The sequence below is a fragment of the Strigops habroptila genome, chromosome 3 (assembly GCF_004027225.2).
Source record: "Strigops habroptila isolate Jane chromosome 3, bStrHab1.2.pri, whole genome shotgun sequence".
Lineage (NCBI taxonomy): Eukaryota > Metazoa > Chordata > Aves > Psittaciformes > Psittacidae > Strigops > Strigops habroptila.
The window spans coordinates 82,869,026-82,895,924 of record NC_044279.2 but is presented as its reverse complement, the minus strand read 5'-3'; the positions used below and the strand labels follow the sequence as shown (position 1 = coordinate 82,895,924).

The 26,899-nt window shown below is 37.9% G+C and overlaps 1 protein-coding gene across 1 annotated transcript in view; it reads right to left on the bottom strand.

The window, feature by feature from the left end:
* Positions 1-3,373: 3,373 nt before the first annotated feature.
* The window catches only part of ANKRD50 (ankyrin repeat domain 50), a 39,402-nt gene continuing 15,876 nt past the window's right edge, over positions 3,374-26,899 (bottom strand). Inside the window, exons 3-5 of the mRNA XM_030479807.1 lie at positions 17,804-18,033; positions 6,046-9,593; positions 3,374-3,696 (exon numbers count right to left, since the gene is read on the bottom strand). Of these exons, the coding sequence (XP_030335667.1) occupies positions 6,049-9,593; positions 17,804-18,033 (3,775 nt within the window). The 3' untranslated portion in view covers positions 3,374-3,696; positions 6,046-6,048. The remainder of the gene's footprint in view (positions 3,697-6,045; positions 9,594-17,803; positions 18,034-26,899) is intronic.

The window sequence follows — 26,899 nt, the reverse complement described above, 5'->3', positions numbered from 1 at the left end:
GCAGAGAAATGAGAATGGGTGTATCATCTAAAGCACAAGTGAGACAAGATCACAGAGGCAAATGGGATTATTGCAACAACTGGAAAACTTCTCTCTCCTCCTTTCTTTAACAGCAAATTCAAAGAAAATGAGTAGTCACCATCAGTAAGTGAGCTTTTGCTTAAACTGGAAATACTACAGAGAAACACTGATTGAAGAGATAATTAACAAAAACCATCTGAAAGGTAAAGAACTTAGCAGCAACTGAAATATTGAATTTATTTGCCCTCCTGGTATACACAGTATAAAAGGGTCATTTTAATCAAAAGAAGATGCAGTGAACTTTCTCTTGCAAATGTTCAGGATTGAGTCAGATTACTATGAAAAAGATCAGTTAAATAATAAGCGGGGTCATACAATCATAGAATCACAGAATGGTTTGGGTCAGAAAGAATCTTAAAGCTCACCTAATTCCAACCCCCTGCCACGGGCAGGGACACCTTCCACTAGACCAGGTTGCTCCAAGCCTGGGTCACAGGAATTTATGTCAGGGTCTGAGGTTTGCTAGCCTAGACTGCCTATGGATACATACATTGTGTTTCATTAAGTACTACATAAGCTAATCAATCTTTAAGCTTAATAACCTTCTCCTGAGATGTCCCAGGAAACAAGGTAGTAAAATTAAAACAGTTAAGATGTCTGCTGAAAAGCAAATATATTTATTATGCACTTTCATATACACAGGGATTTTTGCTTAATATAATACAAGGAATAAAATAAAAATTTTACAATGTGAAATTCATTCAATGTACATTAAAGGCTATTTACAACCCACTCCAGGAAAAACAGTCTATCTGCAAACCAAGTTAACTGAGGAGTTCAGATGGGGGATATTAAGCATAACAGACATTTGCATAGCAGAGTAACTGATGAGGGAAAACACCTTTTTATTTTTAAATAAATGGTAATGTTTTCAATACTGATCACAGAGAAGACAAAAATGCATCCATTGTGCCTCTGTATCTCTCAACGTATTTCTCTTCTGAAGAGTTTTTCCATATGCATACAGTATTGACATCCATGTTCACAAACTAGTCCTTTTCCCTACTTCTTGCATCAAGAATTTCAGATGTCTTGTGGAGATGACCTTGGAAGGACCAGTGAAATGGAATGAAGAGAAACACGATTTACATTTTAGTCAGGTTGTTTAGGTTGTGAGAACTGTGACATCGCCGGAGGAAACCATGCTGAGTCACGGCTATGCAACTCCATTCACCTCCCCTTGACTGTACAAACGTGAAAGAGCAGAACAAAGCAAACAACTGGGGGAACAGCAAATTTCTTTGTATGCAACCCCCTCACAAATGATGATATCAAAAAATCACACACAACAGCAATGTGGAATTACACAGACCTTCTGAGGAAGCAGGTGTTTTAAAGCAATTCATGCTCTGCTCCAAAATTATATTCAAAATCTCTAAGAATTGTCATTCTGAAAACATTTTCAACAGGTCTGATTTCTGCTGATTCGGATATGAGGTTTCTCCAATAAGTGTTTCAAATGTAAATATTATTCACACAAAACCCATCAGGCTATCTATAAGTTGCGGCCCCTTGTGAAACTGGCCATAATTTTACGTCCTTTGTCCACAAGGTGCAATTAATAACAACACAATAAAATTAAATAAATATAACCTCAATGACAGTAAAGGTCAGTAGAAAAATGTCGGCATTCAGGGATCCCCTTCTACAGAACAAAACATACATCTAAAACTAAGAAAAGTTGTGTTCTTGCACAGTATTGCAAATGTACTATACTTGAGGTTCAGAACAAGTTTGCTGAGAACATTTTGGTACTTTCTCTTTACTGAGCCACCAACCCTCTCAAGGCCATTCTGCCAGACTCCTGTTATGTTTATTTTATAATTGTCCCACGGGGACAAGAAATTCAACACATGAAACATTCAGAATAATCAATATTGCCGTGTGTCAACTTTTAACATCTAATTTTACTAGAGGCTGAATGCCTGACTATAAAAGATTTTTTTTACATTTAGTAACAAGCAAATAAGAATGGAGGTGCAAGATATTAAAAAAAAATAACATTCTAATGATTGATAATCGTAACAAGAAGACATGGAGCCCTTTAGTGCTTCAGAAGATGCACTACATATACATCTGGGGCTGTTTATTGAAGTTTAAGTAAGGATAGCCATACATCTAATTAATCCTCTATGAAAAATAACCTCAGCTTTTTATCATCTTATTTCTGGAATGATCAGAATTTGAGTATGAAAAAGATGAAACCCAAGCCTTTAGAAGAAATACTCACATACAAAAATAGGCTTATTTTCTAAAGAGCAAGGCTGTGTAATGGTGAATAGTAGAATATAGCTTGCATTTGTAGGAGAAAATAACCCACTTGTTTCATTTTACCACTCACAGAGCTGTGCAAGCAAGATGTGCACATTCAAAGGAAAAATTTACTGTTCACTTTCACAACAATGGCCTTGATTTCGCTCTCTTTCATATAAGCAAAATTCTTCTGCTGTAAGAGTGGGGAACCAGCTTTCCATTATCCATAGATGGACTATCCAGACCGCTGATCAACCATGCTCCAGGTACAGATACACTCACACTGGCTCTACCTAACCCATCTGAAGCAGTAACCACATTCATACAAGTTTGTGCTTTAAAAGAGTTATTGTCTCAGGACAGGGCTAATTCAGTAATCTCTGTACTCCCCAGACAACACTATTACTAACTGTTTGGCTCTTCCACTGTACTCTCAATGCATATTCTCTCAGCCTCAATAACAAAGTGTCTGTATTTTCCATGGTTCGCTTACTGACATTCTCAATACAATCCTTTACCTTGGAAAAAAGAAAGAGCTGTTTCTAACGTATAAAGATATACATGAAAGCAGGATCAGACCTTTTATTTAGCACCTAAAACATACCCATATTCAGTTACCTCTCTACTGTAACAATAACAGAGGCTATTTAAGATCAAGTGTCCAAGAGCAAATTTGCCTATTGTTTTCAGTGGCCGCATCCATCCAGATTTGGAGCTGCAGTACCAGGTAGTGGATTTTGCCTCTTAAAAATCCCAAACATACTGCAGATGGTTGCAGTCTGACTTCTACCACTGAACAGCAATTACATAGACAGAACACACAAGTACAGTATTTATAAAATACTGTTACAAGTCTTGTATTTCTGGAGAGAACTTGTCGAAGAACACAGGGAACTGACCATACATTACAACAATGCAAATGTGACAGACTGTTTGCTTATTTTCTTTAGCCACAGGAAAATAAATACAAAAAGCACTGCCTTTCCATACACAGTTCACTGTGGCACATGCACCTCTACCAAGCGTTCTGGAATAGGAAATCAGAATTCCTTGTTCTTACCATTTTCAGCTGTTGTCAGAGAAATACAGCATATATCTTTCTGCAATTAAAAAAAAAAAAAAAAGTGCTCATTCTGTGTATTAAATACAAAGTACACAAAATAAATTTTTGAAGCACAGAGGGTTATACTGAGAAGGCAGCCTGAAAATGTAGGCACGTTACAGTAATTAAGGTAACTGTACTGTATAATCACATTCTTGAATTTCTAGGTGGACTAAACAAGCATTGTATGCTTTCATCCCAGCCAGCTGATAAATCGTTCGGAGCAGAAGCGCTTCTGTTCATAGCATCATGGAATTGGCCTGAAAGTACAAAATAAAAATATTAAGGTTTGAAAGACTCCATAATATGAACAGTGTTGTCAAAAAGACAGCTATATCATTTCTAATTGAAGTTAAAACCACACAACACCACACCAATAACGAAAAGTATTTCCTGCCTAACTCGAATCCCATGATTGATTCCCTGTGCTCTATCACCCAAAGTAGCTACCAGGTCCCCACAGGAGGAGAGCTTCCCAAATTGAGCTCAGAAGTGGCAGTCAGGGAAGGAAAGCCATTCCTCCAGTGCTCCAGTAAAGCAGTTCTGATATGATTCTCCACAGGTGACTAATTTATTCACTGGTCAGGGAAATTAGTGTTTTTGTGTTTGCGACTTGGCAATAACGGAGGTAAATTATAGCCTGCACCAAGCAATTCACAATCCACACAAAGTTGTTTTAAACTTCCATGTTTAAAATGAAGCGGTGAGAAATCACTAGAGAAAAAGCAGAAGGAACCATTTAGGTATCCATCACCTCATATGCTTAGCCCCTTGCATAATCAAGTACTTGACAAAATTCAGTACCACTGAATTTTCAATAAAGCACTATTTGTTCCAGATACGGCAAAGCCCAACTCGAGTTCTAAAATTATATATGGAGTGTTCACTTTTTTTTTTTACATGCTTTGTTTATATTTTGAAATCAACAAAGATCGAAAATTCATCAAAACTAGTCTTTTGATGATAGGTCAGGTCAAAATCAATATATCCTAGGTCAGAACCGTATAATTTATTTACAATACAGTGCAACATGAAAGCAAGCAATGAATATCAGGCACAGGTACATAAGAGTTAGGAAATAAAATCCTAGATTATACATTTTATTATGTTTTATGGAGGCAGGGAAAAAAAACTCAACTTTAAATCCTGTTTAGACATGATGTAGAACTGTGGGAATCTGAAATCCTTTTGACTTTTATAAAAGATTTAGGGCCCATGCTCTCTCACCTGTTTACTGCTTTCTCCTGTTCTGCTCCTGTTCTCCTGCCTCTTCACTTTTGCCTGCCCCAGAGCTCATCTGACCCCTCCCCAACACTTGCATTTTACTAACGTACAGGTTCTAGTATATAGCTTTTTAAAGCATTGTATTGTTTCAAACATTTAAATTTAACCAAAATGCCAACACCAAGGAAACATCTTACTGTCCTGCACAATATTCTAACACTCTGCAATTCCCAAGAGATCTCAGCTACATCTAGAGAGATGCAGTCCATTAAAGTGAAAACCATTTCCAGGACATTTTGGGAAAAACCCTTACGTGTTTTTGACAGCTGAAAGCCTCCCATTTGTGGATTCTGCACCACCTGCAATTGTCCTAGAAACCTGCAGTCTGTGCTGACCTGCAGAACTGAGTCAGCTAGCAAGAACATTCTTGCTCTAAGGAGCAGCAGTCTGATCTGTCAAAAAAGCAGCATTTACAGAAACAAAAAAATATGTTGTCAAAAAAGCAGCAAATAAGCAATGAGATGTGCATACATTTCAAAGATGCTGCTTCTTTGAAATTCAAATAGAAAATATATTAATTATTAACACATTCCAATACCCTCAAAAAGATAAACCTCAAACAGGGAGAAAAATAGTTCTATTTTAGCTGACTCACTGACAATTCAGGTCTGAAAAAGCTACGTAAAATTCCCTTGAAATGCAGTATAGGAGAGAATGTGAGAAATCTAAATGAACTCCACTGATTAAGAACTACAGAATGGTCAGAAAATTAGTACCATAACACAGATTCTAATCTTGCTCTGAAAAATGCCATCTCTTTTATGGGAGGGTTACCCTCACAGTAACAGAAATATAAATCCAAAGCTTTAGCTTAGTGTTTTAACTTTTTACATTTGTAGATAATTATGCTACTGAGATTTCACATTTAAAACCCAAACTCACATAAGTGGTTGCCTGTAACTTACAAGAATCTTCAGAAGCTTCCTGAAAATCCATTTTTGTAAATTAAATAATTACTGGATTTAAAAATAGCATGTATTAAAAATCCCAGCTGTCCTTACGTTTGAAAAGAAAATTCCAAATCAATGCTCCATGAAACTTGCTGGTTTATTCAGTCACATATCAAAGACAGGGAGGTATGATTTAAGCAATCAGAACACAACAGAAAATATGATGGTGACCAATTCCTCTATGGTTGATGCTTTTAAACAACAGCAAAACAAGTATTTGCCAGGTTAAGATTTTAACATTCATGGTTTTCATTAAGAAAGCAATTCTGATATAAGCGACAATGAAACATAATTTTAGCGTATTTAAAATGCACATGATGAAAAACATTTGCGCATGATGAAAGCATTTGCTTCCTTTGTGCTCGGATAGGTTACCTTTTATAATGGTGTTTCCTTCTTGTAGTTGAAACTTGGGTCGCTACCTTCAATCTGAAGTTTTAAGGCTTGCTTAAGGCTGAGTTCTGTCTCTGCAGGAGGATAGCCTTCCAGAACTTCCTGATGCCCTCTATCCTGCACTGCTCGTGGGACAGAAACCCTACCGAGAAAAACCTGATTGCTCTGAAGATGGTAATTTGGATTTGTCATAATTCCATTTCTCTTCTTCTGCTCTCCACTCTGTTGGTGAATTAGGAACTGCTGCTGAGATCGACCAACTTCTTGCTGAGCTGGAGGGACCAAAATTTTGCACTGTGGCTCTGTTGGCATTGATTTAAGTGGCACACTGGTCCCAGATTTGGCAATAGGTACTCGTTTATCAAACTGAGTCATTTCATACTCCAACACTTTTGGTTGGGTTTGGTTACTTTGTTTTATTTTCTTTCCAGCTGACCCAGATTTACTGGAGTTGTCTGTTTTGCCCCCTTTGTTAGCTTTAGTTGATTTCAAACTAGGTTTTACTTGGCTCCATTCAAATTCACTACTTGGTGAGTTATGATTTTGACTTAGGGAATGAGTTGTGGAAGAAGGAGAAACAATAGACTGCCTACTTCTGCTGCGTGGCAGGGAATGCTGCTGTATTTGCTCTGTGAATGACAGGCTGTGGAAACTATCAATGGGCACTGTCTGAGCAGTCGCAGTTGAAGACGTGGTGCGGAGAGAAGAATTTTTGGAACTTTTCAGAGAATTATTTGATAAAGACGACTTCTGACGGTCAACTGTAGAATCAGGTGACTCTGAAGGAGAACTGAAGGCATGAGCAGGCCCATTAGATAAGCCACGCATACTAGGCTGCATATCTCCACCAGTGCTCCCTGAACTATTTGACTTCATTGTTAAGGACTGCATTTTAGAAGAGACGGACTGTAAGGGTTTTTGCTCCATTGTGTGGACTGGAGATGGAGTGCAACCATTCAGAGTAGATGCACCGTATTTTTCCAGTAATTTAATGATCTGAGAGTGTCCATTTTTAGCTGCAACACGCATTGCAGTGCGCCCAAATTGGTCAGCATGATTTGGATCAGCACCATGCTCCAGTAATATTTGGACAACATCAATGTGCCCTTCTTGGGCTGCAATGCAGAGTCCAGTAGCACCTTGATTACATGTATGGTCAACCAGAGCTCCATGCTCAATGAGAAGCTGTACTACCTTCACATGACCTTGCCATGCAGCAGACTGCAAAGCTGATCTCTTCTCATTATCTGCAGCATTCACGTCCGCATGGTATGTTATCAGCACCTGTACCATCTCAAAATGGCCCTGCCAGCAGGAAACATGGAGCGCTGTTCTTCCTTCAGCATCACTTGCTTCTACGTTTGCACCATTTTCTAAAAAATACTCAGCCATCGTAAGCTGGTTTTCTAATGCTAAGATATAAAGTGTTGGCCGGCCATCAGCATCTTTGTAGTTTACATCTGCCCCATGGCTGAGCAGCAGTTCAACTATATCTCTGTGACCTTCTAAAGCAGCAACCCGGAGAGCATTTCTCCCATCATAGCCTCTCTGATCAATGTTGGATTTATTTTCCAGTAATATCTGCACACAATCATAGTGGCCTTCTTGTGCAGCTAATATGAAAGGTATGCGTCCATCATTATCAATTTCATTTGTTCTAGCACCTTGTTCTATAAGAGCTTCACATATCAACCTGTGACCTTCAAAAGCTGCCATATGCAAAGGCGTCCAGCCTGCATCATCTCTGTGATTTTCATCTAGCCCCCTGTCCAGCAGAGTCCGAACTACTTCAACATTGCCTTGTGCAGATGCTATGCTCAGAACAGTTCTCCCTTCACTATCAATGCTATCAACAGCTGCACCCCAAAATAAGAGAGTATTTACAACTGATGCGTGGCCCATGGAGGCTGCTGCCAGAAGAGGTGTACGACCATTGTTGTCTGTGTGATCGACATCAGCTCCTCCTTCTAGAAGTAGATCGACAACATCTACATGTCCTTCATAAGCAGCTACCAGCAGTGGAGTCATGCCATCTTTATCACAATGGTCAACTTCAGCACCACGGTCAATTAGAAGGCTAACCACTGAGGCATGTCCCTTACTGGCTGGTACACAAAGGGCAGCGACAGATAGCGCAGTCCTTCCATCCACATCCTCGTGGTTTACCTCTGCACCATGATCCAGCAGGTGCTCCACAATCTCTTTATGTCCCATGTATGCGGCTGCAATCAAAGCTGTTCTGCCCTCATTATCAGCTTTATTAACTTCAGCACCATGTTGAAGCAGATTCAGCACAATATCTTCATGTCCTCCCCAAGCTGCTGCTCGCAACGCTGTTCGGCTATCAGCATCTGCACAGTCCACTTTGACTCCAGCATAAAGGAGTGCAGAGACCACCTCTGTGTGCCCACCCCACGCTGCAGATCGCAGTGCTGTCCAGCCATCATGATCAGTGTGATTAACATTAGCCCCACAACCAATCAAGCAATTGACGACTTTGGTATGTCCCTGCCGAGCAGCTAAGGTAAGTGCTGTTTGCCCATGAGTGTCTTCTATCTCTAAATCTGCACCCCGTGAAACCAGTAAGTTAACAACATCGAGATTGCCGCTGTACCCTGCATTGGCCAAGAGCGTTCTCCCATTGGAATCACACTGGTTTACTGATGCTCCGTTGTCTAACAAGGTGCGAATGGAATCTTCTCTCTCCAGAGCCTGCCGAACAATGCAAGACGTGCGGTCGTCTTCACTGTTGACATGAGCACCAGCTTTTACCAGCAGCTGTAATACTTCTTGTTCTTTAGGAATTAGGGTTGACAGCGAGTCTTTGACAGGTGTGCCATTCCATATCATCCATAATGCCAGCTCTGAAGTCTCCAACTGTAAATTGGAATTAATTAGATGCAATGCAAACTCTTGAGCTTCTAATGGTGTTAGATCTTTTGCTCGGCAAGTGTAACTCATTGCCAGCATTCTGTGCCCCTCTGCTGCATTGCACAAGTATTTTTGTGTACAGTGCTTCACATCGAGCAACCATTCTGCAAAACTGTAATGAAACAAGATTTTTGTATTTCCAAGTCCGTCAACAAGGACTTTTGACAGAACATCCAATTTGCGTTGAAAGTCTTCCATTGTCAGCATCATATTTTTGGTCCACACTGCATGATACAGTTCCGTTGTGGTTAATGGCCTACAGGCTGCAAGAATGACATTAAGAATAGGCTGGACCTTCGCAAATTGTTTTCTCACAAAAAGCCTCTGACAGAGCCAAAGGTAGAGGCCATTTAACGTCCCTGGAATATCACGGATCTCTCGTAACATAATAAAATTCTCCACAACTCCATCTAGGACACGTTCCAGATACAAAAAGCAGCCGCTGCTTTTAATGTGAAGCTGATTCAGCATTTCTGCAGTTTCTTTTGTGAGATGTTGCCTCAGTGCTTCTTCCTGATCTAAACGATGCAGAATATATTGCTGCACATCTTTCACAATGTAAGCCTTTCGGAGATCATCCAGACTTATTTTTCGAAAACCTATCAAAAAGGAAAAGATATATTATTATTACTTCTGATCTAGTTTTGCTTAACTCAATGTTAAAATAAATAAATAAATGGCAGACATTTCTGGGTAGGGAACACCACAATAATAAATTTTGTGTGTACACATAGTAAATGTAAATAAGAATAGCAAAGAACTTGGATAATAGACACATTTTTATCATCATCTATTATAAGAAGCAATACATGCTACTAATGAAGAAAATGTTAAAAATCACATTGCATCAGGCATTGTGCGCCTATCTTGGACAATAATAAATACCTAGGCAAAACCACCAGAACTGCAACTGAAGTAAGTTTATTAAGTAGTATTATATTATTAAAGGAATAATCCCTTCTCCAATGTGGTTAACAATGGAATTCCAAATAATTTTCAGCTATTTAGATACCTATTATATTCATATAATTATAGCAGAGGTTATTCACACCTGGTGCATATGCATGATGAAATGTACATAAATCACTGTAACTTGACCACCTTCATTTCTTTTAAAAGATAGCTTTTATGATATAAGAAAGAAACACCCTCAAAAGCAGTTTTTCAGTATGCACTGAAAATTACCTAGTTTTATCAAATAAGGGCTCAGTTTCAGATGAACACCCAGGTTCTTTGGTGACTCACTCTATAAGGAAACAGGTTTTCTCATTGTCATATGATCTCATTGTTCTTCCAACCTGTTTACTCGTTATGGGAAAAGAGGAAATCATTTCACATATACATACTGTGTATACATACTGTGTACATCTCCCTACCCGTGTGCACGTACACCCTCCCAGCACAAAGCAAAGAACACTATTCTTAGCAGCACATCCAAAGAAGTCCCTAGGCCAGCCTCAGCCTTAAGGCTCTCAGGAATGAGGTGGAATGAAGATTTAGGTGTATGGACAACACAGCTATTACTGCCATTTAAAAAAATGTGCCTTGGTAGTGCCAAGTTAAGCATTTGATGAGGAGCTACCTTATTTGATTAATGACACATTGCACTGTTTGAACACTAGTTTTCCGGAAGCTATGGGAAAACCACAGAGGTCACAGGCACAGCAGTTTAAACTACTGTGTTTTAGGGCAGAACCGTACCTCACTTCTCCAGGAACAGGCTGCAATCTCTTCCTCCAGCGCAGCAGATTGCAAACATTTCCTTATAGTCAGCTCAGCTAGTCATAAAAACACCCAACTCTGCTTCTCAAACCAAAGCAGTTACTTAACCTCCAAACTATACGGAAGGAAATGCAACCACAGAGCAACACATTCAATTTTGGCCCCCTCTCCATGGAACAAGTAATTTTAAGTGAGACTCCAAAGAACGTTACTTTCAGATCTATATTTTTTATTGTATTTAAACATTCGGTGGATCAAACTGCTCAGCTTGTGAGCTTGTTCTGACTGAAAATTCAGCCTGGTAACAGAGCTGTGTTTTTTGTTCCCGAGTATCTTCAGCAGAGGTTCTGAATGGCACATTAAGCTCACTCTGTTAATTGTTTAGTCTACAGGAGTATTGTACAAACACAACAGATTAGAATTAAGAGGGAAACTGTGGCAGTGTTACTAAAATATTTATTCTTCCCTTATTAATTATGGTAGCACTACAAATCTAACAGGAGTGAATCAATAGAATACCTAAACCAAAACAGAATATCTAATCAAAAATCATGCTTCTCCCCAAAACCAAATCACCTTCGCACAGTCACTTCTGAGGCTAAGACTACACTAATAAGATTGTTTCCTTCAAGATTTGTGAATGAGAAGGCCACGAACTTCAAGTAATGTCCTAACCTGACCTGCAGAATGGCATAATTCATCAATTTACTATATATTTGATTAAAATATTCTGTACATAACTTTGTAAAGCCCTTAATTCTTGCACATAAGCCAAATAAGAAACTTCACTGAATAAGAAGAGACAGTGCCCTGTGACCCTGCGGATCCCAAGCTTCCACTTCAAGTGAATGTCTGTTTCTAGGTTAGGATCCTTTAGAAGGTACAGAAGTGAAAACAGAGGCATTAAAACCAGGACATCGCTTGGTCCATGCCTTCACATTTATATACATACTCAGAGCTGTAAACAGACACACGTATCCCTTTGGTTGTCTGGTATGCAGGGAACAACTCTGTTTTGCTCAATTCAGAGCAAATGCAACCACTGCATCCACTCACCTTTCAGCTCTCTGAACCTCTCTGTACCTGTCAGTTGGCTGAATAAGAATAGGTAGAGCGCTCTGCAAACTCCTCCTTAATGTGGTTAGTCATAAGTGACTCTGCTCACAACATCCCCAATCTCTTCCATTAATCCCATGCCCACATCCTTCCTTCCAGTATATATCTGCTTAGGTAAGCTATTTTTATTTTTAAATTACTTGGGTGTTTTTTTCTGTTCTTACAGGAATCGATTTCATTTCCCCACAAGAAAACCTCTGATTGACTCAAGACAGCAACCCTGAGATTTTTCAGCTCATGTTCGGTGTTGCCTGACGACTACACTTCATGTCCCTTGATACCCAGCCTTCACATGAAAGCTTGCAGGGTGATAACTGTTTAAGCATCTTTGTCCCAGTACGTGTGTTTCAGAAGCAAAAGACTTCCTTATATTGTAATGTTCTTTGAATACCAATTTTCATTTTGCTTCCCAAAAAGTGAACGAAACTATTTTGGATGGGATATAAAAAACTGCCGATCTCTCAAAAAAAAGTAAAAGGGTTAGTGTGTTTGATTATTGGGGTTTTTTTTCCTCTTTATATGAGACTGTATCATTACTTTATTCCATATTAGGGTTAAAATATTGCCCTACTCTCTACTTAAGATATACCAAATGTCTAAGCACTTCAGCCAAGCAAATAAATTTCAGAAGACTTCAGGACAGTGAGTACTCCAGAAGTCAGTAATTTAAACAATTTAACTGGCTCTATGTTCATGGCAGCTAAAAATTGTTTCTTTTCCTTTGCAATATTTCCAAACATTCCTTGTTAATGAGATCCTCTATACTGAATCTGAAGACCTGTCTGTATAGCAAGCAGCATGCTACACTCAGCTCTTCACACGCCCCAGGCATGATACACTCTTTAAGGCCTGGGATTAACAAACTGCCATTGTAACAGACTTTTGAACAGAAATAGGTTAATTTTAACCACTGCACCATGCCATAATAGAATAAGCAAATAATTCAAAGAAGGCCTTATAGATAGAACTATTATTTTTCAAAAAAATCTCAAATTCTTGCTGCTAGCTTGAAGGAGGAAAACAAAGCTGTGGTTTTTTTCCCCCAACAAATGAGGTCATTTTACATTCCTAAACAAAGATCCTGCAAACTTGCTTTTCAACCCTACCAGATACAATAAGTCACTTTCATGGGCAAAAAGCACCAAAACATTAAGAGAAAGCTCATTTTGTTTCAGATGCATTCCCATGAACTACTTAAGCTCAGCAGAACGGGAGACAGAATTTGAAGTCCCACGACCCTGCTTTTTGCATTGTTAAAATTCTTACAACACATCACTTTGAACCCAATGGGAGCTCCAATATGGATTTTCTTGATTTATTAAATTCCTGGCAGTTCTGTAAACAAATCAGTTCCAAATATATTTCTTGGCAAGATCCAGGGTCATTCAAAGGGAAAAAAAGAAAAAAAAAAAAGTACTATCTTGGCTACATAAATAGTTTTACAGTATGTCAACCTTTTCAAAATTTAATAATAAAAATAAACCATTACCTAGCAGGTTCCAGAAAACACTTAAAAATATTCTTCTACTTTCATATATTTAAATACATTTACATAATTAAATTACAAAAGTTTTAAATGCATTTTAATATATTTCATTTAACTGCATTGTTAGCTTTAAAATAATCAAAATGATTAAAAACACGGCAATGGTTTGGCATTAATAATTGACGCTGCTGCTCTAAGCATATATTAAATTAGGTATTTCTATAACCATTTATGCACACCTGCTCAAAATGAATAAGGTATCCAGCAGAGTAAGATGCACCCGAAAACTCAAGCAGAACACTTAGCTTTTAGTGCACTGGCATTATAGTATGCGCAACAAATTTCACTGCATGTACCCCAGGTGCTAAGAGACATCGACACTGAAATCTGCTGCTCTCCCTGGTCTGTGTCATTGCACAGAAGTTTATTTCACTGGATTTACAGGTAGCAGTCCATTCAAAACAGTTTAGTCTTCCCTCTTCAATTGCAAAGCAAGTAAGTTCAAAATGCACACATAACTTTTTATAAGGAAATATGAAATTCCCTAGTATCATGTTTTAAAAGTGGTAATCAGACTACTTTGGAAAAGACCAAAAGTGGCAATGAGAAGAAAGGAAACAGTAATTAAAAGCTCCCAGTTTCTTTCCCAAGCCTTCTAAATAATTTTTTTTCCCCCCAAAACCAAACCAGAGCAACAAATACACTTTTTCAAAGCTTTAATATTATAGAAATAAATTTTACAACCACATAAATATATAAAAATTATATTTACAGTAAAAATCAAACTCCCGTTAAAGACTTTAAAGTAACATGAAACCACCCAACTAAATTCCAACCTCCCAAAAATCAGACAACAACTTAGATTTTCTTTTTTGAAGCAGTCTCTCCTCAAGTGGTCTTATGCCATCTATTTTCTGGAATGGCAGCTAAGTTCAGTTCCAAACCAGGCCACTGATTTGATTTGGGGTTTCAGCAATATGACTAGCTGGGTAGCTTCAGCTACCGAACAGTTTGAGTTGAGGTGACAAATGAATGACAGATTGTCTACTTTTGCATATGGGTAAGAGGTTGAACAAAGCTTAAACTGCCCCTGAGGCTGAACTGAACCCTTTCATGTCCACTTTTGAGTCTTCTTATTGTAGTTTCCAGTATCTTTGTTATCTAACATTAACTTTATGGAAACTAGGTCTTCCTGAGATGTGACATCTGCATGGGTTGTACCACACCGGTGAACTCATGCATCTCACACTGGAAAGAATTCTTTGGATGAACAATGTCAGTGTTTAATTGAGGGGTATAATCAAGCCAGATGCCACAGATACTTGATTTATGTAGCAAAAGAAGAAATTAAGTAAATGCCTATTAAAAAAAGCCTCTTTGAATGAATAAATCGCACATTTGTACATACGAACTTTTCTCTATTGACCTTTATGCTATTAAACAAATTAGCTGCTTTTCATTCAAACTTAGCTGAATAAAATTACCTGATTTTAAAATGCCTGAAGTATTTAAACTAATATGATGGATCTTTAAAAAGGGAATTTAGTTTTGTAAGAACAACTGCTGTGCTTTCAAGATTTAGCCTCATTTTAGAAGCAGCGTTAGCTAATTAGCTGAAGCATAAAAATTTAAATTGTATGTTCTGTGCCACTTTCAGGTTAGAGAAATACAAGGAAAGATTTTCTAACATTATAATACAAAGATTGGAAAGACTGTTTAACGTAGCTGCTTGATGGTCCATACCTGTAGCCAAATGACTACAAGTCATTTGTGATGATGTGGGAGATAATGTCGATAATTATGGGCACAAGATAGAGAACTGTTAAATTTAGGGAAAAAGTCTGTGAGAAAAACAAACAGACATGATATGGCAGTTGGTGACAGTGCACATGAAGAGAAGGCAGGAGGACACCAGCATCTGTTCCCCTCCTTTTTTACTCAATTGGCTGGCTTCTTCTCACTGTGGAGGGTGACTGCAGACTCATGCAGGCATCATTTTACATTTGGTTGATATTTTTGAGGTTGTCTCTACAGCCACGCAAAGCAAAACTTTTTTTTTTGTTTTATTTCTAATTCATGAAAGCTGAGAATCTGAGTAAGGCGAAAAATCTGTAGCACACTGTGCTACTACAGAACCTGGGAATACAGAAGGGCCAAGAACACAAGCTGCAGCAGATGCAGACATGCAGGCGCAACTATTTAACTTTCATAAGTAAGTTGCCCACAAAAGAGAAGGAGCAAAGAGGATCAGAACAAACACCCCTCCTTCTTTTCTCATTCTTAAAGGAGTAGAGATGATGAATTCACCACTGGCAGTGGCAAGATGCCAGTGGATGAGAAAGACTGGACTCTCTTCCATGTCATCACTATTTTTGGCTAGGGAGATGCTTGCAGAACACTCATCTGTACTGGACACCCAAAAAAAGAACATTGTCAGGACCAGGCCACTGCAGCAATCCTGCTCCTGGTCATTGATAACACTTGCTGGCAAATAGGTTTAGCTCTCATTTCAGCAGATACCTGGAGGAAGTTTTCACTGCATGAAAATTTTAAGTGAAAACTGACTGTAACCAAATTAATATTGGTTTATATATATATATTTCATATCGTACTCTGAATTTTTTTGCAGAAAAAACTACAGGTGGGACACATTTTCCTAAAATAATCCTGAAAGGATTCCAACCTTCCTAAGTTAGAGTGAAACTGTTTTTTTTTTTTTTTTGTTCCAAATTAAAGAAACAAATTTAATGAAAATTTACAGTGATTATATTATCATTATGGTTGCAAACATTTATTTACTGTGAAATTGGAAGCACTAGAAATTCAGTACAATAGCATCCCATTATACACCACTTATTTCTTCAGTCATGAGTGCAAAAAGTACTTATCATTGATCCTGAATTCTGCATGCCCACCAATTAAATAGCTTTATAAATTGGCTCAGCTAAAAGTAAGCATCCAAATACCATAAAGGAGAAGAAAAGTTTGCCTCAGTACAAGCATTAATGACAGTCTATCCTTGTCAGGCTAGAACCAGAAAAGAAATCAACATTATCTCAAGTTTTCCAACACAAAGTTGCAATATATCTGAATTTAAGAGAAGCTTCAGCCATGCTCCTCGCATCCTCACTATACCTTTCACAAATTTGACTACTGGCTGTAAACAGGAAAATCATCCACAATGTGTTAAGCAGGCAGTGGTCACATTGGCTGTAATGTCACAATTTTCTTTCATAGTGGATAAAAGTAATTCTTCCAAATAGACCCTAAAATTTCTTCTCAATTTCTATCCAATTATTGGAGATTTATTCTTTTTCTGCTGTACCTTTTTCACAGTGAAGATGGGATTTTAATATCACAACCCAACTTTATGTTATTCATCAAGTCATTCTCTGTGGAAAGGAGAAATTAACTCATTCAAATTACATTTATTTTAAAGACATATCCATTAGTTCTGCCGATTTTTCCCATCACGAATTCTTTCTGGAAACACACTTAGAAGACAACAGGGATTTTTTAGGACTAGTCTAAAATGTTATATGATTCAATGGAAAGGAAATGAAACTGCTCTGAAAGAAGTTATGTCTGTTACTTTGGCAATGACAACTTATCTAATCAGCCAAGCTTTGACAAAACTATTCCCATATGAATATCCAAAGGAGGCCTGTGAAGCTACCCCAACGTTTCTTTTAGTTCTCACATGCTCCCAAATACCAATCTTCACGTCTGCCACTGATTAATGCAGTACTTCATTCCAAAACGCAATTATCCCATTGACCTTTTGCCACTGTGGAAACGAGCAAGCCTATGGGTCTATGTTCTATAATCACATTTTTGTCCTAATTGTGTCCTTAATACACACAGGCTTTATACACAGGCCTGGAATCCAGTCTAGATATTGCCCTTTATTAAATTTCAGAGAAATTCCAATAACAATGTCATTATAGTGAAGAAATATTCTCATGACACAGTAAAGCCTGGATGAAGAAGTTGTAAAGAATTTTTTACTGTGTAACCTTTGCCAAAAGTAAACTCCAAGAATCCACATCTACATTGTTCCCCTTTTAACTTCCACCTTCAAAGATTATTCCCTGCTTTCTGAAAATACGGGCAGAGATTTTAATGGCAGATGAAAAAAATATTCCTTTGAGGTTGTAAGGAATGGGTGTACGCAGCTGACATACTTCCACATCACCACATCATTTCAAAGCTTTTTCAAAGTAGCAAAGCAAGAGGAAAAGTCAAAGCAGAAGCAGCATATTCTTTGCAGAAGTACTGCAAAGACGTAACTTACCTCTAAAATATTCGGCTGATTTAAGCGTTCTATAGTCCTTAGTAAACCAGAATGTGTGTTTTTTCAAATTACCATTGTTGTGATTGTCATTTTTTATAACTAAGCATGCGTCAGTATTTTCAGCAATGACCAAGGGTCTTGTGAATACCACAAGGCACAGGTAGCAAAGACTTCCTATGCTCTTTACTCACCTGTAAACATTTTTGTAACAGCTTTACTCTGCTTGCGGGCAGAACACAGGAGGAGCAGCCAGGGAGGGAAGAACTCAAAGTGACCAGCTAAAAGCTCTGCTATTGTTCCAGATAAACTTGTAGAAGTCTGTTCACCCTCAGAAACGTTACAGCCCTCATCGACCGAATCCACAAGCAGGAAGAGGCTCTGCTGAGGGGGCTTCATTCCCAAGAGAGGGAGCAGAATACACCTGCAAGGAATGTGAATCAAAATCAGTATTTTCAATACATTTAACAAGACATTGACTATCATATAGTCATTCAAGTTGAAGCTATGATCAACTTAAAATGCAATGTTACTTTTTTAAACAGTCTAAGAAGCTTTTTAAATAGTGACCACAGAAAATACTGAGGTGGACTGAACTAACAGAAAGAAAAATAGTTTGCACAGTCAGTGATGTAATTCTTGCTTAGACAATATTACTTCTTAATGAACTTTATATCAATACTTTAAAATTATGTCATGTTGTTCAACGCTGATTAGAAGACTTGCAAAAGTGATGCTTCACTAAGAAAGAAGCCACTTGGCCTAAAGTTTAAGAACTTCAATTACTGCTGTCTCTGACAAAGCTTTTGCTATTGCTTATCAGAAACCAGCAGCAAACAATAGATGGTTGCAAAACAAAAGTCGAAATAAAAGACACAAAGTTCGAAGACTGGAAGTCTGAATGAATAACAGTCTTACAAAGAACAGAATTACTGCCATACCTTTGCATATGAAATGCAAATTAATTTTAGTAGCAAAGTAACTGAGTAGTTACTTTGATGTCTTAGGTTTTATTTATATTGAACGTGCCAAGTTCCTATTACTAGAAAAGGATTCTCTGCATCCTCGGGATGCTAGCATCTATACCAATGCATCTGATTGTGTAGCTAAAAATTCCAAATGTGCATGTATGGTTGCTACCCTTAATGATACTCCTTAAAAATATATTTAACTCTGCATTTATGTATATTTAAATAGCTACTACACAACTGCAATGTGCCTATCCAGTATTTCCAGGCTACAATACTATTATTTGGGAAACTTATAACGATTTATGACTATAAGTTTCACTGTCTAAATTACCTTTAAATATATTTCATAAGTAAACTTTGACATTCTAGTAAAAAGATTTAGAAAATTAAAGGAGGTGAGAAAAAAAAGTATCTAACAGTTTACTCTCTTTTGAAGATTCGTTATTTGCATGTGTCCAGAAGGCATGCACACCAGAAGTACTTTTTTCATTTACTCAAGACCATAACAATTTTTTCATCTGTTTTATGGAAAAAATTTATCTTCAGAAGACTTTGGTCGACACATTATTACGTACCAAGCATTCAAACTGAAATATAGACAAATCTTGCCTGTTAATGGAATAACACTACCCATTTTAGAAAGGATTCATAAGCCCTGTTAGTAAAAGGTTTCTTGTTTTCTGATTGAGAAAAATCAAAATGGAAACAAGAGTGGTGTGACTTTCATGTCTGTCAGTAACACAGTAGAATCTAGCATAGGTCATCTATTACACTTGGAGAAATTTCCCCAAAGGTATAAACGGAAGTACAAAATACTTGTGTTCTGAAAGTATGCAGTATTAGATGGATTTTAAATCCCTAGTACTTAAATCCCCCCTCCCTTTTTTTTTTATTTTATAGATGAACAAGACTACTGAGAACTTTTTGGTACTTCCACAGCTAGTTACTCTTTCAGAAGATGCCTGAAGTACAACTAAAATCACTGCTCACTAAGCTGGGAAGTTAAGCAGCTACCAATTTACAGAACAGGAAATTAAAGTAGCCATAAGGTTAAAATTACTTTCCTAAGTGATGCCAATCCCACAATGAAAGGAGGCAGTTGGAAATGACCACATTTTCCACCCCTTCCCTCACCGGAATGGTTCCTTACCCCCTCCGCTATTTATGTCAAGGCATTTTCCCCACAACATTTCTTTTTCTAGAAAAACCAATTTTCTTTTCGCATAGCTCTCGATATGAAATTACTTTTCAAGTATGAATGTTACTATGAGATATGAAGAAAGGGTAATGATAGCTTAAATTAAAATTTCACTTAAAATCTGTGTGACCCTAACAGAATGCCTATGGAATGCCTATCACAGAGGCATCTGACAGCATTTTTGTGTCGGTATTTACCTGGTGGGAATACACCAAAAAAAAGCTAACTGTCACATCTGCAAAATGTAAGCACTGGGCAAGCACTAAACTGCACTTTCCCAGAACTCTCAGGGACCGCAGCAAACAGTGCTCCCAGGACTTTCTGAACCAGAAATTCAGTCTTTGCATTTAACATCCCTTAACTGAGCACACTCCACAGGTTTGTCCAAGTCTTCTACGACCTGATTTAAGTCTCTGACACCCACAACATCCCGCAGCAAGGCCTTCTGCAGGTTAGTTACACACTGCATGAAAAAACTCTTCATAGTTTAAAATCCAAGATGTCCTTGTTTCCTTTGATACCCTTCAGCTTCTGTACCGGATGGTGAGCAATTATGCCATATACAGCTTTTCTGTGCCATTTATATCTTCTGCCTTGTACCACAGCCTCTCTGAGCCATTTCTTTCTAAGCAGAAGAGTCACAGAATAGTTCGGGTTAGAAGGGACCTTAAAGCTCGTTTAGTTCCAACCCTCTGCCATGCGCGGGGACACCTTCCACTAGACCTGGCTACTCAAAGCCCCATGATGCTTTGTAACAAGCCAGTCCACAGACCCTTGTCTTCCTGTGCTCTGTGGTGAGGCACTGGAACGGGTTGCCCAAGGAAGTTGTGAATGCTCCATCTCTGGCAGTGTTCAAGGCCAGGTTGGACAGAGCCTTGGGCGACATGGTCTAGTGTGAGGTGTCCCTGCCCACAGTAAGGGGGTTGGAACTAGATGATCTTAAGGTCCTTTCCAACCCTAACTATTCTATGATTCTATGATTCTATTTCACAATATTTGTATTTCTGAATCTTAACATAAGATTCCACTAGGGAAAATATACTCATGTATACATATATCTACATGCATATAACAAATAAGGCACAACGATTTCTCCCAGCTTATAGCAATATTGTTATTATTATCAAGACACCGATAGGGCATCCTCTTTCAGTGCTCTACAAACAGTTTGATAAACGTGTGATCTTCCTAGACATTTTGTATCTCTTGAGTTCAGAGTAGATACACCAAGTAACATAACAGTGAAACTACTAGAGACAGAAAGTTCTGTGCTAACTTGGGAGAAGTCCTGTCATGTTAACCACCATAACATGACTTAGTAATTCCACTCCCCTATAATTTCTTGCTTGCATAGGAAAATTACATAAATAACACAGAATTAACAATGTCATGAAGTACTTCCGTAAATGGTGATTCACGTACATATTGTTGTAACAGATTGCTTAATCTGCCTAGCGCCTCTCAAAAGATTAGGAGTTGATTTTCTTTACCTTCTGAAAGGATAACAGACTTACATCTTTTCTATTCAATACAGGTATAAAAGTGGTCATCATGACAGAAAATTTCTTAAATAGAAATCATGATTTAAACCAGCAAAATTAATTAGTCAGTAAAAATACAAAATCTTTCTAAAAACCAGCACAGTTAGGTATTTTAAATGATGGCATTCATCTTAGCGGCAGTGTAATGACTTATTTATGCAGAGCAAAGATGTTTTACATGCTCACTAGCAAATAAGGAGTCCTCAGAACGATGAACCATCCCACAGAATTCTTCAGGATTGCTACTGAGTTGACTTTACCCACGCAAACATGGATTTCCACATATGGAAGGAATATATGCAGGCTTTGTTGAAGTTCTGCTTATGATTATCCTTGAGATATCCACAAACATACCAATACACAACAGAACAAAGTAGAAAGATAGCAGCATTGTCCACAAAGGCTGAAAAGAAAGGTACAGTGGAATGTACATACTTGCTTAAAAAAAAAAAAGAAAAAGAGAAAAATAAAAGAACAAAAAAAAAAACCAAACCAAAAGGCAAACACACATACCCCCCAAATAACAATTGAGTGGCTCTAGCAGCAAAAGAAGTTATAAATCCTAGTTTCTTATGTGTTCCTCATATTTGATTGTCTCTGGTGTACAGGAAATTTGGTTACGTCCCCATTTAAATTGTTAGATGTTACAGCATGAACATAACTTATCCCTAAAAGGGGTCCTTTTTCCATGTCCAGCTGCTAGCATTCACTACTGACAAACACACAGAACAAGTGTATAAAACTCATCTCTTAAGCAAGCCAGAAGCTAAGAAATGAAAAAATAAAGGGAAGAAGAAAAACACTGGCCATTTATCAGCTTCTTAGTGCTACTTTTAGCAAAATATTCAATACTTCAAATTTCATGAGAGCAATGACTGATTTGGAAATGTGCTTTACTGCTACAGCTTAACTACTACTATAGTTTACTACTTCTCCAATTCTTATGTTTCTTTTTCTACATCAGTATGACAATTCTTCAAACTGCCTTTTGAATCATCTTCTCGCCAATAGCTTATAGTTTAGCTCTTGTGTTCAGTTACAGCTGCTGACTCCAAGTGGAACCATCCCAGAGGCTTGCACCGGGAATTTACAAACTCTGTTCTTTTCAAAGCAAAATTGTAAAAAAATAGAGAATATCTTTATCCCACACATAGCCTTCTTTGCTTTTCTCCTCCTGCTTTTTTCCAAATGCTTTTACACCAGATTCCTTGAGCAAATTCACCAGCTATTTGTCATAGTCCTAGTCTCTGCATATTAAATTAGCCTTTCCTCACCCCCCTTCTTTATTATTGAGGGGTCTTCCTCCTCATTTTAAACTATTAGATGCCTCCAAACATTTTTCTTCAGAGGAAACAATCCCTGTAAACTAGAGCTAGAGAGCCAGCTTCAGGATTAATTCTGAGACTGGGCACACACCCTGCCCTCTCACAAAGGTGGAATGAGAAACTGATTTTGCATCCGCAGACCAAACCAGTAACATTTTCAACAGGGTTATGGAGGGAAGCCTACTGTCCTCTTCCAATCTTTGCAGCTACTTTTGCTGAGCCCACACTGAACCTCCAAAATGGTGTAAAGTTTTTCTTATCAGCACTCTGCTGTGTGCTGTCCTGTTTGGAGCATGCACAATGTTATCACTCTGAATGTGGCTGGATCCACTGTTTGGGTTGTATTTTTTACTGCTGCATTTTGCCAGATTGGAAAGAACAATCTCTCATTGGCAGTGCTGCAAGGTAAAACCCACCATTACAGGACATGAGTACAAGGAAAGTATGGCCAACATCCCAAACTGATTTTTAAAAATGGTGCTAAATGCTCTGAGTGATGTTTATTGATGTCAGGTTAGGTTGCCCTTACCCTCTACTTCAGCTCATCTGTCTGTCTCTGGTTTTGGGAGTTTTTAGGAAGCTGGCATTCTCCTGCTTGAGTTCACCAGCACCTCCCTGCCAAGATCCCCACAGAACATCTTCTTCCCTAAAGGCTATTTACATTTCAGAAAGGAAAACAATATTCATTGCCAGTAAAACAGTTCATATGTAATGTTTACAATTAAGTTAATATTAATGTCACTATTCTGAGTCACAAGAAACGGTAGCAGGCAATCACATGGAATAACAGGAAGTAGCTGCAAATTCCAAGAGAATTGCAGTTCCTCAGAACTGAAGTAATTCCTTGGGGATTATAAACATATGCTGAAAAAATGTATTCACAACACTTTGAATGAATAACTTCAGCCATTGCTAGCAACGTGATAGAGGTAATCAACTGCTATCAGCAATTGAGGTTACACTGAACTTTACCTGAATTTATTATTTTATTGGTAAAAATTTGCCAACAGAACTTCATTAAACATTCACCTTACACGAAAGAGGCAACACAGAGCTGTCCTCTGTAAGAGATCTGAATGCCTTGTAGAGGTTCTAAGGAAATTGCCCACTTGCACGTTTGATCTAAAAGAATTATTGAAGATTAAAACTATAGAGGAATATGCCTATATATATTGGATGGATATCTATGCGTGTATGTAAAGAGTCTAACAATAACTAGTGTATAATAAAATAGACAATTCTTCAAACATTAATCTCAATGTCCAGAAAAACAAACAAGCATCTTCCTTCTCATGGGTGGTTTACAACATGATGTATTACAGAAGTTTACCATGTGATTTTTAAGACACTCATTTCCATTTATGTTGTATCAGAAAATACAGAAAATGAAGTACATAGTGAAACTGTAAATAAGCCAACTATATTTACATAATGTTGTATTAATTTTTGCCAGCAACATAGGAAGTTATGGGATTTTTGCCTAACAATCACACAGAGACCTAGCAAAAATCTTCACAATTCCTGCTGCTCATCTGATGAACTATTACCCTCCTTCTGAGAAGACTCTCCACAGCTGCATTCACACCGAAAATAAAAACAGAGCATCTTCACAAATTACTTGCAATACCATTTGTAGATTAGTGAGTTTTATTTTGTCCTGTGACAAGGCCTTTATGTCTTATGGATGACTGACAGTAAACAGTTTATTTACCTGCCTCCTAATGCAGTCTGGCTAATGATTAAAAGGGAAATTCTAATGGTCAAGTCCAATAGCTGCTTTCTGTATCATCACCCCCATTCTTGGCACTATATACATGCATAATGCAGGCCTTTGCTTCTTACTGATCACTGGCAAGAACATCCTGAAAAATATACACAGAGGACCTTTAACTAAGAGTGAAATATTTGAGGAATACAAGGGCTGGGAAGCCTAGAACAGCTCTACACATAAAAAACTGCAAGATAAAGCATATGGCTAAGAAGGTGAAGTGACCCAATTTGATGTGTGCACACCTGTGTATGTGCCAATGGCAGGTTACCGAGTACCCATTCTGTGATTTGTCAACACGATAAAGTGTACTACGACTGATTATGACTTTCCGACAAAGTGCAATACTGGAATTACACACACTCACAAACTGTAGTATAATATAGATTATTGTTTCTAGTAAATTTATTTACAGGCTGGACAGAAAGACAAACTGGCTCTAGTAGTTCTACTCAGTCTTATGAAGGAAGAGGCAGAAAAAAGAAAAGGAGAGAAGAAGGGGAAAAAAAAAAAAAAGGCAAAGCAAAGCCCTGGAAATCACCTATTGGGAAAGCTCCAGGTACAGCACAGCGATGTAAATTTAGGGTCTGGTCTTTTCAGCAGGAGTGAATTAGAAACAGCAGGCAAGTCTTGTGCAATTCTGTACCTAATTTCGCAACGTCTTGTAGCAACCTGACTTTGATCTGTAATTGCAAAGCAGACCTGCAGCCCCACAAGGAGACCACAAAAGCAAGCTCTAGAGCATCAGGCCAGACAAAAGTGGAGTTTATCCTAGAACCAGCGGCATCAGCCACACACAAAGAGAGCATGCTGGACCCCTGTGTATTGATTAGAGACCTCCTGCTGTCTCATACAAATATAAAGGTGACTTTTGTCTATAAAAATTGCCAGCAGATCTACTAGTCTACTAGAAACCTTAAAAGCAAATATTTTGGTGTAATAGTTGGACTGACTAGAACAGTTTGCAAACAACTCAGCTGTTAAAAGGACAGACAACTGTAGCTGAAACCCATTCACACCTGCTACCATGAGCAGGTTGACTCTCGCTATGTGTTTTTAAATGCAGTATATTTGCCATATGTGCTAACATACACAATATGTTCTAAACACTCAGTCTAACATAAAGAAAAAATCTGTGTCCTTACGTAAGGTAAAGAGTAGGAGAGTATAGGAAACAATACAAATATTTTCCTGAACATGCAATGTAAAATAGTAATTTTTTCTACACACACTCTCCTAGTTCTGTTTTTTAGTGATGAAGACATCATTTAGTCCACTTCACTGCCTACAGCCGAATTAGTTCTACATCTGTCATCCCAGAAATACACTAGCATAGGCATTCCTAAAGACTTCCACTGATTGATACTCTGTCTGCCCAAGCAATCTATTCCAGGGCTTCAATATTCTTATAATTGGGAAGTTATCCTCTTCCGCCCATATGCCTAACCTTAGTTAACCTCTTTCCCAGTGATTTAAACTTCTTGTGTCCCATAGATAACAAAAGGGTCATAACAAGGAAGACAGTAGTATCCAAAATTTATAACCATTTCCCTCTATTCAAGTTAGCCAGACCATTAAAAAATGCATTCAAAAGAGACAGAGACAAGACATTCCTCTAAGAAAGCCAATGTACTGTGTCAGTTTGAAAATGAACTACTGATAATTACTCTCCAAGTACAGTTACTCAACTCTTTTTGCACGCAGCCAAATATAGTTTACCTTGCACATGGCCTGTCTGCACGAGTCTCATGTAAGCATCAAAGCCTTCCTGGAGTCAAAATGACATTTATGATTATACCTTATCCACTATTACTCTGTCTCTTACAAAAAGAAGTTGGATTAGATTTGTCAAAACCAAGCCATGACACACCACGTTAGCTGTTTTTCAACTCCTGTTATCTTCCAGCTGCTTGCAAATAGTTTGTCTAATTATTTGTTCTGGCATTTTTTATTTCAATTGACACGCTTCTAATTCCCCGCACCTTTCTGTCCTTTTTTAAAGCAAGACATTAAATACACATCTTTTTCTTTCAAGTCTGAATTTTCACCCATCCTGATAAAGATAACCTGTCCTTTCACAATAGTAACAGTTCATAGGCTGAACAGTTTGAAAACATCTCGTGTACTCTATGTTGTTTGTTTTTCTGTTGGTGGTTTGGTTTTTTTTTGCGCTTTTTTTTTTTTTTGCTTTGTTTTGTTTTTTGTCTCGGCTATGGTTTTCTGTACTCATACCTTTGTTGCTAGTTTTAGTTATGTTAGCTGACTGCAAAATGACTGTTTTTAAGAAAGGGCAAATACACAAGCATTGCACATTTTAGCTTTGCCAGTGCTATGAGTTTTTCCTCCTTGGTGACCAGCAGACCAACAGTTGGTGGATATTGTCGTCCTTCTGCTAACATATGTATGAAATTATTTATTATCAAACAAAACACACCTTGCAAGAACCATGAACAATGCACTTCTAACTTTCACTTTTGCCCTTATTCA